Source organism: Talpa europaea, assembly GCF_964194135.1.
Source record: "Talpa europaea genome assembly, chromosome: 6".
Lineage (NCBI taxonomy): Eukaryota > Metazoa > Chordata > Mammalia > Eulipotyphla > Talpidae > Talpa > Talpa europaea.
This window is the reverse complement of record NC_140072.1, coordinates 7551624-7563430: the sequence shown is the minus strand read 5'-3', so window position 1 is coordinate 7563430 and position 11807 is coordinate 7551624. Positions and strand designations below refer to the sequence as shown.

Here is an 11807-nt window from a genome sequence, read left to right as displayed (position 1 = left end):
GAGTAATTAATGATGCAATTATTGAAAATTGAGAATAGGGAGACACTTTACATATATTATAAATATATATAATTATATTTCATTATAAATAATCATTATTGTTCTGCTAAAGATTAATTGCATACACAGATATACATAGCTTTATGGCCTTTTGAATATTTTCCCATCTAGTGCTTCTCAGTGACTTGATAAAAAGTTATTGTGTTATTTATAGCCACATTGATTTTAAATATTTTTAGTCAGTGATGATATTTTCCTCTCTAACCCCTGCACTTTTTTTTTAAACTTATTTTTCTTTTTCTTTCTTTTTTTTTTTTTTTTAAGATTTATTTATTTATTTATACAAGCACTGGGTACAGTCAGAAGTGCAGGAGGCTGAGAGAATTCACCAGAGCCAGAGCAGGGAGCAGAGCAGGCAGAAGGACCGAAGTACACTGCTGAGGGGAGCAGCAGGGCAGGAGAGGTCTGCGCGCCATGTGGAATCCTCCTCTGGTGGCCGGGGAGCAGCCGGGGATTGAACTGGCGGTGCAGAGGCTGCGTGCAGCTTCGCAACCCAGCGCTCAACCGCTGCACCACCGGGGAGGCCCCGCACTTGGTTTTAAGTATTTCTATTTCTTATAGTTTCAAATATATTTGTTTCTTTTCAGTCTCAAATAAAGTTTAGGTGTAATATATTTATTTACCATTTATATTATTTATTAGAAGACAAAAATGACACTGTCAAATATCTAGTTCTACCATAAAACTGAATAATGGTTAAAACCAGTAATATTTATGGTGGTATAGTATCAACTGATCTCTGTTTTAACATAGAAAACAAAATTAAAACACTTAAGACACCACTACATCCATTCAGATTGATGAAAGTATAGTAGCAATATGTTTTTCCTTTTTTCTTTTTCTTCGGTTCATTAATTAAGTTACTTAGTAGGAAGCACTGGGGAATGTAAAAATGAATAAATCTTTGCCCTAATTAACAGAGTCTAGTAGAGCAATGCAAACAACTCAGTACAATAACTCAGTGTATCTTAAGTGTTATAATACAGCTTAAAATAAATTGCTATAGGAACACAGATGGGAATACAAGTAATTCTGAAAGGGAGAAGACCGAGAAGTTTTCATAGTGGATGTAACTTGAAACTTGTCTGGTGAAGGGGAGACACTGAGACATGAGAACATGCATGAAATGGCAAAAAATAACAAGCATGAGCCTCCCTGGTGGCACAAAGGGTTAACACATAGCACTAAGAAGCTATCTTCAGCTACTGCAGCACGAGTTCCATCCCCGGCCAGGGAGCTACCCACATGGCACAGCAGACCTCTCCTGTCTCCCTGCTGCAGTGTATTTCAGTAGATCTGCCTGTTCTGCTCCCCACTCTGTCTCTGGTGAATCCTTTCACCCTCTCCACCTCTGGCCTACACTCCAGCTCTTGTATGCATAAATAAATAAATCTTTAAAAAGGAAAGAAAATACCAAGCAGTCTGATGTAGGCAGCATGGGACAAATTGTGAAAAAGAGGAAGTCAAAAGAGGTAAGGGTTGGCTGTGAGACTCCTGCCTATCAGGCTAAAGAGGTTGGGCTTTAGGCAACTGGAGATAAATTCAGACTTTAACAGGAACTTGTATCATATTTTCAGTAGAGTATCTTGTGAATTCATTCATTTTTTCCGTATTTTGAATCTGATCTGTAAGAAGACACCAAGCTGAAAGGAATTAGGCAGGTGCTGTCCTTAAAGCTCAGTTTACTGTTATTAAGGGGGCCAGGCGCTTTTAAAGGAAAGGCAGGTAAAGTGATATTAGAAAAATGTGACAGTTAGAAGGAGTTTTGAAGAGTAAGGAAGATGAGAACAAGTCTCATTTATATTTTGATTTTGATGAGTTGGAGTTCTTTTTTTTTTTTGCATTTGCATTCTTACAACTGGTTTATTTTTGAGGTAACATTTAAAAAAGAAAGCAGTATCTGGTCCTCCCTGGTGGTGCAGCGGTTGAGTGCTGGGTTGCGAAGCTGCCCACAGCCTCTGTAGCGCCAGTTCGATTCCACCCGGGTGAGGGTCCCACATGGCGCGCAGACCTCTCCTGCCTCCCGCTGCTCCCCTCAGCAGTGTGCTTTGTCACTCTGCCTGCTCTGCTCTCCCCTCTGGCTCTGGTGAATTCTCTCACCCTCCCATGCTTCTGACTGTACCCAGTGCTTGCATAAAATAAATCTTAAAAAAAAAAAAGCAGCATCTATCTAGATGGATTTAGATAGAGAGATATGTAGAATAGATAGACAGATAGATAGGTAGATAGATACATTGATACATAGATAGATAGAATTATTCCCTTAGACACTGATTGAAATGATGGGGTCATTAGTGTACAGTTTAAATAAGTAAGTGCAAGAAAAGACATCTTTTTCTGTCTTCACTGTGATAGGTTTGTCCAGGATAGAAAAAAATAACTCCTATACATAGCACCTTAGACATAGTTCTCAAGCAATTGTTGAATTCAATTGAATGCTTCTGGGCTTTATATCATTTCTAGTCCTTAAACAATGCACAATTGCAGAGTTGTTAAGTAATAGTATAATTGAGATCTAAAAATAATGTGTCCTTGGATAAATTAGTAAGACAAAAAGAAATCAAACATGAAGTTACAGATCAATATAGAAATCACAATGTTCATGGCATTTACAGAGAGCTCGTTCCAAATATCATTTCAGTGCACCAGTCACATCCACCTTAAGTAAGTAAGACAGCCCCTGTGGGCTGATCACAGAAGCAGAACAGATTGCATTAGGATGGAATGTAGAATTGTGGAAAATCTGGGATAAAAAATGGAACTTAAGATACAGAGATGTAGCACTTGGAGAACTCACTGAGGTATAATCAGAACCACTGCCACATTCTTTGTTACAATGTTAGTGAAGTGCTTATGCCTCAAGGATTTCTGAAAATTTAAGTAAACATTTCTCTAAAGGAATTTACAAATAAAGTAATACCAAATGCCCAGATTTGGAATCCCTATATACCGTAGAGTCTTAAAAGACAGGAAGCTGGTGATCACCTCATTACCTAATGTAATATACTCGTCACACATCATCATATATGCACCCATGGGTTCTGAGTGAGGATTCCTGTTGCATGTTATTGTAGTTATTACAAATTTTTGCTATAGTTCTTAAAAATTTGGTAACACAAAACTGACCAATTTTGTCATCAACAATCATTAAGCAGACTGAGGTTTTTGATTACTTAAAAGTAAGCACATGTCTCTTAATAGACATGCATATAACAAACATTTTGAAAATCATTTTCTTCTTTATGATTATGAAATTCACAAAACCCAAAACTGAATGGAAATAATAAATTATTCTCAAATCGGAGGACAAGAGAAAAATAGCATAAAATTTGTTATTAGGTGGGAGTCACTGTATTAAGTGTTTGTGCTTACGATAAATAGCATAGTCGAAACATCATTTGTAAATATTTAGGTAATTTAAGCCACAATCCTGGAGAACGAACCCCCACGGCACACTTAAAAGCTCTTTTTATAAGTCTTAAAGATAAATAATTATCTGGGCAAGAATTTCCACATACTTTTTCCTGAAATATTCCGATTGTTACGTGTGGGCGCCTTCTCCCCACAAACACACTTACTGAAGATAAAGTGGAAATCTGATTTAAATTCCACTGAGCGTTTAAAGAAGCTTTTCCACACAGATTTATAGTGTGTGAGGAAAAGACACAATTTTACCAGTCAAGACACTTGCCGCTTCTGAGGAAACGTGGAATTTTATATTTTTGAAAATAAATCTGTTTTTTCCCACAGATTTTTTAAAAAAGGGACCTATTCTGACTTTTCCCTTTGATTTTACCAGAGGGAAGAAAACATTTAGATCAACTTCCCAGGTGGCTTTGGCAAGAAGCGCTAAAAATAGACAAGATAACGGTCCCGGCCAGTGCTCTGTGGCGACAACCCGCGGGCAGGGCGGGGCTTGGGGGTGGGGCGGGGCTTAGGCCGGGGCGGGAAAGGGGCGTGTCCAAGGCGGGACTGACCTTTATTCCGGAGCCGAGTTCTGGCCTCCAAGGGCGGGTCGGGGGCGTGGCCGGGGCAGCAGGGGGCGGGGCAGCGCTCGCACATTTAAGAGCCGGGAGGCGGCTCCGGGGACCGAGCGTCCGCCGAGTTCGCTGTCATGTCGCTCCCGCCCCTCACGCCGCGGGGTTCGGAGCTCGCGGAGCTGGCTCCCCCCTCCTCGCCTCTCGAGGACCCTGATCCCCAACCACCCGGCCGTAAACGGCTCCGTTTGGAGGAGCCAGAGGGTGTCTCGGAGGCGTGGTGGAGGCTGCCCTTGGTGCCTCGCCTGCCTGAGGTAGAAAACGCCTGGGCGTGGGCGCCCCGACCCCTCAGCGCGCTGCTTTATTCACCTCACGCGGCCTCCGAGGACGCCGCCCGCGCGCGTGTGGAGACGCCCGTCGGCGGGCGGCAGACACGTGACCTGGGGGTCCCGGGGGCACGTTCCCGGTCTTCCCCCTCCCCGAGGGCCGGCCCCGGGAGGCGCGCTCCCGGGGGCCCTGCCGGGGACGGGGCGGGGGCCGGGACGCGGCTGCCCCGCGGCGACGGGACGCGGGGTTCGGGCCCCGGGAGGGGCGTGGAGAGAGGCCGGAGTGACGGCCCGCAGGCCGGAGGGCCGTTCGCAGGCGTTACCTTTTGTGAGGAGCAGAAACCAGCATTTCAGGACGTGAACGGATGCACAGCTGCCGGGGGGATGCTGTCAAATGAAAAAGAAAATAGCATTTCGGCGTCTGTGCTAAAAATAGCCAAATCGCAAACCCCGCCCAGCGTGGAAATGGCCAAATCTGGCTATTTTCGAGAGAGCCGCACAATCAGTATCCGTGAGTTTGCAGCTAATTTAAAAAGCAAGATGTCCTCTGCCTGTTGGAAGGAAAGAGCGAAGGAAACGGGGGACACACAGGAGGCGTGTGTTGGGGGTTTCACCGACACCGACTGGGCCCGAAGTAGACGTGATGTTGAGAAGCAGAACTTAAGGGATGAGGGAAAGATGGTGGGCGCGGAAAATGTTTTTCCTGAACTTTATGAAAGTTACCCCCAGTCACTCTGCAACCAGAATATTTTTTGTGGGAAAAAGAAAGACTCCGTCCGTGTAAACATCTATAACCACGGTAGTGTCCAGTCTGACAGAAGAGACTCTGGAAAGGATTTCGCTATAATATTAGAAAACGCAGATTTGGAAGAAGCAGGGCCATGCCTGGACAGCTGCAGATCTAACACCAGCTTGGCAAACTCTCCAAGCTGGGACTGTACCACTGCATGTGTTTTGAGCCAAAACAGGGAAAATGGTTGGATTGTGGATAATGACAAGACGAAGTGTGAAAACATGAGAAACCCTGGAGCAAAGTTGAGTTTGCTACAGTTGTTAGACCTTTTAGACAATACAATAGCCATGAGGACACATGCAGAACAATTAAAGTCTCTCATGACAGGAACACTGGGTAGCCAAAAAACTTTAATAAGTTTTCTCTGGTTAAAAGCCAAAGGAGAAACTGATAATGTGCTGCAGTGGAGATATTGCACTACACAAAAGGACTTTCATTTAAGCATTTTTGAAAACTTTATTGAAGGAATTTTATATGTCCATAAATGTATTTCAGGAAATCAAAAAGATAGCTTAAGCTGGTATGAAATTTTGATATATAAAGAGCAAAATATAGCGAGAAGTGTGGATAGCAATAGAAAGAATAACATTTTAAGCATATACTTACAAAGCAAGTTTTCACAACCTCTAAATATATTGAAAACTAGCATAGTTTCTTTGCTTAGTAACTTCGACTCTTTAACAAGAATTGAAAATGATTCTCAATTAGAAGAGGGATACATTTTCAAATGGATAGTCAGCTATCCACAAAATGCAGTGGAAAGTCATAATATATTAAGGAGGTTTTCAACACTATTAGAAGATAATATGGCGCCTACATTAGAGACAGGGCAGCTTAAAAACGAACAAGTTTTTGAAGAGCCTATGAAAAAAAGTATCAATTCCTTCAGTATGACAACTAAAAATACACAATTTCCAGTTTTTGAAACATATGAAAAAGTTTCTCTTTCAATGGACTTTGATAATTTGGATGAAATTTTGTCGACAAAAGAAATTAGTTACAGGAATAAGTGTTGTCCTGAACAACTTATGAATGAGGGAAACTTGACAATTAAAACACTAAATAAGTGTAGACCTCCATTTATGTGGAATAACCATGAATATATTAATGCAAACTTTTATGAAATAAGTAAATACAACCAAGATTTAGATACCGAAAGAAAACCAGAGCATAATATTCTCAGTAGTTTTAATTTTAAGGACGTTCTTGAAGATTTCATCAACATTAGGCAGCAGGCCATACAGTCAAGCCACCATAGAAGACACAGTGAACAAATCAATCCTACATCCATAATTCAGGCGCTAAATTTTGGGAACTTGCTTACTGAAACTGAAGGAAAAAATCATAACTTAATTTTGAAGGAGGAAGTAAAAGTCACAGCACAAAATTTAACAAACAGTTGCCATGCTCATGAAGACATTAAGATAGAAAAGGAAGAGAATATTTTTGATTCCAAGGATGATACGTTTTCTGTGCAACCCGTTTTTTTAATGAATAAGAAGGTAAATGTGGAAGGACCTAAGAATGTTTATCTAAGTAATGTAGATGAGAGCAATGAATATGAAAGTATTTTGCAAGAAATGGAGTTAGCTAATTCAGAGCATTTTCATCCAAAGAATGACTCTACAGAAAGTGTTAATCACCAGTCGGAAACTGATTTGAGTGTCACAAACAATGAATGTTTTCAGGACTCAACTGCCAAGTGTTTACCAACAAAAACTCTGACAATAGTAAAAGATTTTGAGATGAAGAGTAAATTTGATTTAGTGCTTGAAGAACTTCGTATGTTTCATGAAATTAGCAAGGAAAATGAAATTCTAAGCACTGTGGAAACAAACAATGGACTAGAAAATTACTTTGGAGAAAATAATGTTGGGAAAGTAAAAATGGAGATTAAAAAAGATTTGAAAGTGGGTGCAGGCAACAAAATATGTACATCTTCTTTGTACTGTGATACTAAAGCAGGTCCTGTTATGCATAAAAGACACCAAAACGCATTTAAATGGAAAACAGTATCTAAAAGTGGAGAACAGGAAGTTCCTGAGGAGTATTACTGTTCAAGAACATCAGAAGAAGAATTACTCTACTCTGAGAAAGGTATGAAACTAGTTTTAAAATGTTCTTTTTAGGATAGAGAAATGTCTTTTTTCCCCTGTGTAGGGCAAATATATAATTTTGGGACAGTAACATGGAATACATTGTTTATTGATGCACATTTTTTCCTATTAAGGACTGTGCAAACAAATAATATATTAAAGTTTAAGGTAATAGCATTGGTAAAATGAGCTTTGAAGAGTCCTGCTTCATTTATCTAAATATTAGGAGCCAATAGGAGAAAATATTCCTGAAAATGTTATTTGCGTAGTATTAACATCTTACATAAAGGTTAAGTTTTTGTTATAACATGTTGATCTTTATTTTCAGATTGTGAAAAACCTTCACCTAAAAGACCTGCTTCCTTCTCTGATGAGTTTAATGAAGAAAAGTTTAATTATTTGCTGAAGGGAGGTAAGAGTTTTGGTTATTTTCTAGAATACCTTCTAAGATGGTTATACATTCTTTTATTTTTGGCATGAGGAAAATATACTTAGGTTGTTAGAAAATAAATAGAAGATTAGTAATTTTGTAATTAATAACTTCCTGATGCCAATTCCAATAATTAAAATTGTTTTGAAATTAAAATGTTGTTTAGAATATTATTAGGAAATGTGGTCTGCAAAAGCATTTAAATATTTGCAGTGAAGCATTGCAATAGCTGTGTATGTAACATTAATTGGCACAACCAAAAAGGCATTTATCTAAATTGGATTTCCTGTGATGAGATGTTACTCCAATTATATACTTATTATCAATATCTCTATCCTTTAAGTATTATGAGCCTCTTTATACAGATATTTTATTTAGTAATTGAAAATTGGTATCATTTAGATGTATTAACTTGATTTACAAGTATAGCATTTAATTTTTTAATTATTAAAATAGAAGAAAAGCTAAGCTTTTCTTTAGAGGGAGGTGAAATACATTTACCAAAACATCTTCAATCTTGCATCAGATTTTAAATTTCCCCTAGTCTCTCATCCTCAGTAGGATGCTGTTTTGATACTTTGTTCAGTTACTTCAGAAATACATCTTTTCCTTTTTTCTTACATTACAAGGAAATAATCTTAAAAATTAATCCATGTTCTTGGAAGATTAAAACCCCTCTTCTCTCCTGAATAAAAGCAATACTTGAGGGAACAAGACAACATGAGTGGTAGAAACTAGCCTAGAAAGCATCAGGGTGGTTCTAGGACAGAAAGAAAGGAAAGGGAAAAGTTGGATTGGGGAACAAATTTTGAGATATTTGGAGGAAGATGAGGGAGCTCATACCCAGTGTAAACAAATGTTGGGGGACACTAGGAAGTGGGGATACTAAGAATGAACTAACTCTGCCCAGGTGGGATGGGGGTCTGCTTATGCAGGGTGATTTTTAAAGCACTGGAAACTCCTGAAGGTTTTTGATTACCTACCCGCTTGTCGCCAGAATACCTCCAGGTAAAGTTTCTACCACTGAAGTCTCCAGTGCCTCTTCTCTCTGTCTTTCCTTTTTCTGTGGCGTGAAGTCCAGTAGTTTGAAGTTATTTTGAGCATGTATTATATGCAGCCAGTATTCCCAGTGCTTTGTATGTTATTTAGACAGATGCATCCCTAACCTTCATGTATATGCAAATCAACCTTCATGTATTTGCAAATTAACTGGGTATCTTGATAAATGATTCTGATTCCCTTATGGACAGGCTCTAACATTCCGCATTCCTAACATGCTCCTGGGTGACTGTGGTTCACATTTTGAGCCACAAGGATTTAGAAAACAATTGAGAATTGAGTTAATATCATTTCTAAAAGACCACTAAAATTTTTCATGACTTTTTTTTTATGATACTGATTTTTAAAATGAACAGTTTCTGGCGGTAGGCATGAATGTTTAGAATTGTTAAACTATTCAAAGCAATAAATTAAGCCAATGTGTAACAATAATAAAGACGTTTATCTTTATTATAGGCAATCCAAAGAGACAAGCACATCCTCATAACTACAACTTGATGACTGTTTAAGGGCCTGTGCTTTGCAAAAAAGCTATTGTTGATACAAACTGGTTCATTGACTTCCCACCCATTGTAAAATTGCCAGAAGTAACTGTCATATTAGAATATAAAATATGGAAGCTATCCTTTGAAAAAGTAATCAAATAAACTAAATATGACTGTTCTGAAATCTCATAATGAAGAAATACATAGCATAAATTGGTAAATTTATCTAATTTATAAACAAGTCTAGTGTATCGGACATGATCCAACAGGTTTATTTATATAATCCTTTTGTTTAAAAATAAAACTCTAATTTTAATGTAGAAGTGAAGAAAGGATCATAAACTGGTTTATAGATATTTTTGTGACAGAATACAGAAGAAATGTATAAGACCTGGCCTTAATAATTAATTACAAGTAATTCAATTTTTTATTTTATTTCATTATTGTTTACATAAATATACACATAGATTCTGTTTGGTTCAACTTTGTAAAGATGCTGTTTCCCTTGTGTCAGATTTACTATTACATTGGTATTTTTAGTATAAAGTACTATCATATTAAGGTCATGCTAATTCTTTAGATCTTGATTAAAACTTGCTATATTTCAGTTTTGCTTATGTACCTCACTGTTTATTTAAAAAATACTTGAAAGTTAAAGATATTTTTCTAATTTATTATCAGTGGTAGTTAATCCTATTTATATGATTAACTGATTGACTAACAAACATACTTCCATGTAATGTTTTGTACTATTTTGAAACTGATAGGGCGATATTAAATAAAAACCAGAATCAGACTGTTCCTTTGATATTTAAACAGGTGAAGTTCATTTGTGCTCTTTTATTGATAATAATCTCTATTAGGAAAAAGTAACCATTAACAATCTAACCTAGTTGTTTAACTTTGAAAACATGACATGGTCTTTAAAACCCTTACATTGAGTTAATTTTAAGACCTTATATCAATAGTTTATTGCTGTTCTTCTTGTAGCTGCTGTTAAACTAACTGCCTGACTAGAATGCTGATTTTATTCTGTTGCTATTTTATGATGGGCAAGTTACTTTTTTGTGTTGGTTTTTCACATTTTAAAAATGGAGATAGGGTTAAGTAAATTAATGCTTCTCCAGCACTTAGAACAGTGACTCAGTAAATATTGTTAGACTCATGATTAGATTTTGTAAAATTTTTAAGCATAGAAGCAGTAATTTTTACTCCCTTTTATTTTTTTTATATTTTTACTTACTATGTTATATTTTATTTTAGGTAGTAATTTTTCAAATGGAATTACAAGAGTACTACCTCTTAAGACATGCAGTCGACCAATCAGAATTGGCTTGTCAAGAAAAGCGAAGCTTAAACAACTTCATCCCTATTTGAAATAAATATTACAAGAATTTAAAAGAAGATAATGGACACTAATATTTCAAAACATTTCACAACATCTATTTATCTTTTGTTTCTTTCTTTGGATGAATACTTTCTCGCCACTCTGGGAGTGCTGGGCTTTCTCTATAATTAAGTATGGAGAGGGCTTTTTCTTTTTTTGTGAATTGTTTAATTATCTTTAAACATAACAAAATATTTCATTGTTTTCATATCATATTAGCAATGTACACGTTAAAGATTTTTTGTAATCTTATAAAACATGTCAACTTATTGTTTTTCATGACATCTATATATAATGCTTTCATGAGAAGATTGATAGGCTTTAAGTTTTCACAAAAAGGTCTGTGACTCACAAAAAGGTAATGAGTCACTGTTCTAATCCTCTCTCCCTAGTTTCAAGTGAAAAAAAATGGAGGTATAAAAAGGGTGGGTGAATTTTTCAATATCACAAAATTAATCTCAGGATTGGGATAGAGAAATCACTTCTGTCAGCTTCTTTTCCACTTTTTTTTTTCACTTCACTTTCTATTTTTTATTACCTTCCTCCAGAGTTTATCTTTGGATCTGGAAAAGAATTATGATCATAGTTAATACCTATCATTAATTTATTCACTTATAGAACAAATATATATTCCTACTATTGTGTTACACTCAATAATAGAATACAGAAAAAATGTATAAGATCTGGCCTTATTTTGTGCGTATGAGATTGCTAGAGAAATGGAGGATATACATAATTTAAAGATATTTAAAGTTAACCATCATTAAAATAATGTGATTAGATTAAATTATCCTTTATAAGCCAAGATCTGAGACACACTAAAAATCGTCTCAAATTCAACTCAGTTCATTCATTTCTATTTCTCACCATGCAATTTCCAACTTCAATATACTGTTCTAATTTTTTTCCCTCCCTGTAGAGCTCATCACTTTTATATGTGAAAATATTATTATATAACTAACACTTTGTTAGAATCCAACCTTCTTTAAGTTAGGATTCATTCTTCTCCTTAGTATATCTTGAGTGCCTGAGATATTATCTGCCCCTTAGAGTAGTCATAAAATATTACTTGTGTGAATAATGAATACATTTTTACTTCTGTTCATAATATTTATGTTTTTTAATAATGTTAATAACTATGACTTTGGACATGTCCTTAGTTCTAAAAAGGATATAACACTATCTCTTGGGATT

The 11807-nt window shown here is 36.8% G+C and overlaps 1 protein-coding gene across 1 annotated transcript; it reads left to right on the top strand.

The window, feature by feature from the left end:
• Nucleotides 1–4174: 4174 nt before the first annotated feature.
• Nucleotides 4175–10608, top strand: RAD51AP2 (RAD51 associated protein 2; the record flags this gene model as incomplete). Its single annotated transcript, XM_084236005.1, has 3 exons — nucleotides 4175–7253; nucleotides 7581–7664; nucleotides 10490–10608. 3 exons carry the CDS (start codon nucleotides 4175–4177, stop codon nucleotides 10606–10608), a joined length of 3282 nt encoding a protein of 1093 aa, XP_084092131.1.
• Between the last annotated feature and the right edge of the window lie 1199 nt (nucleotides 10609–11807).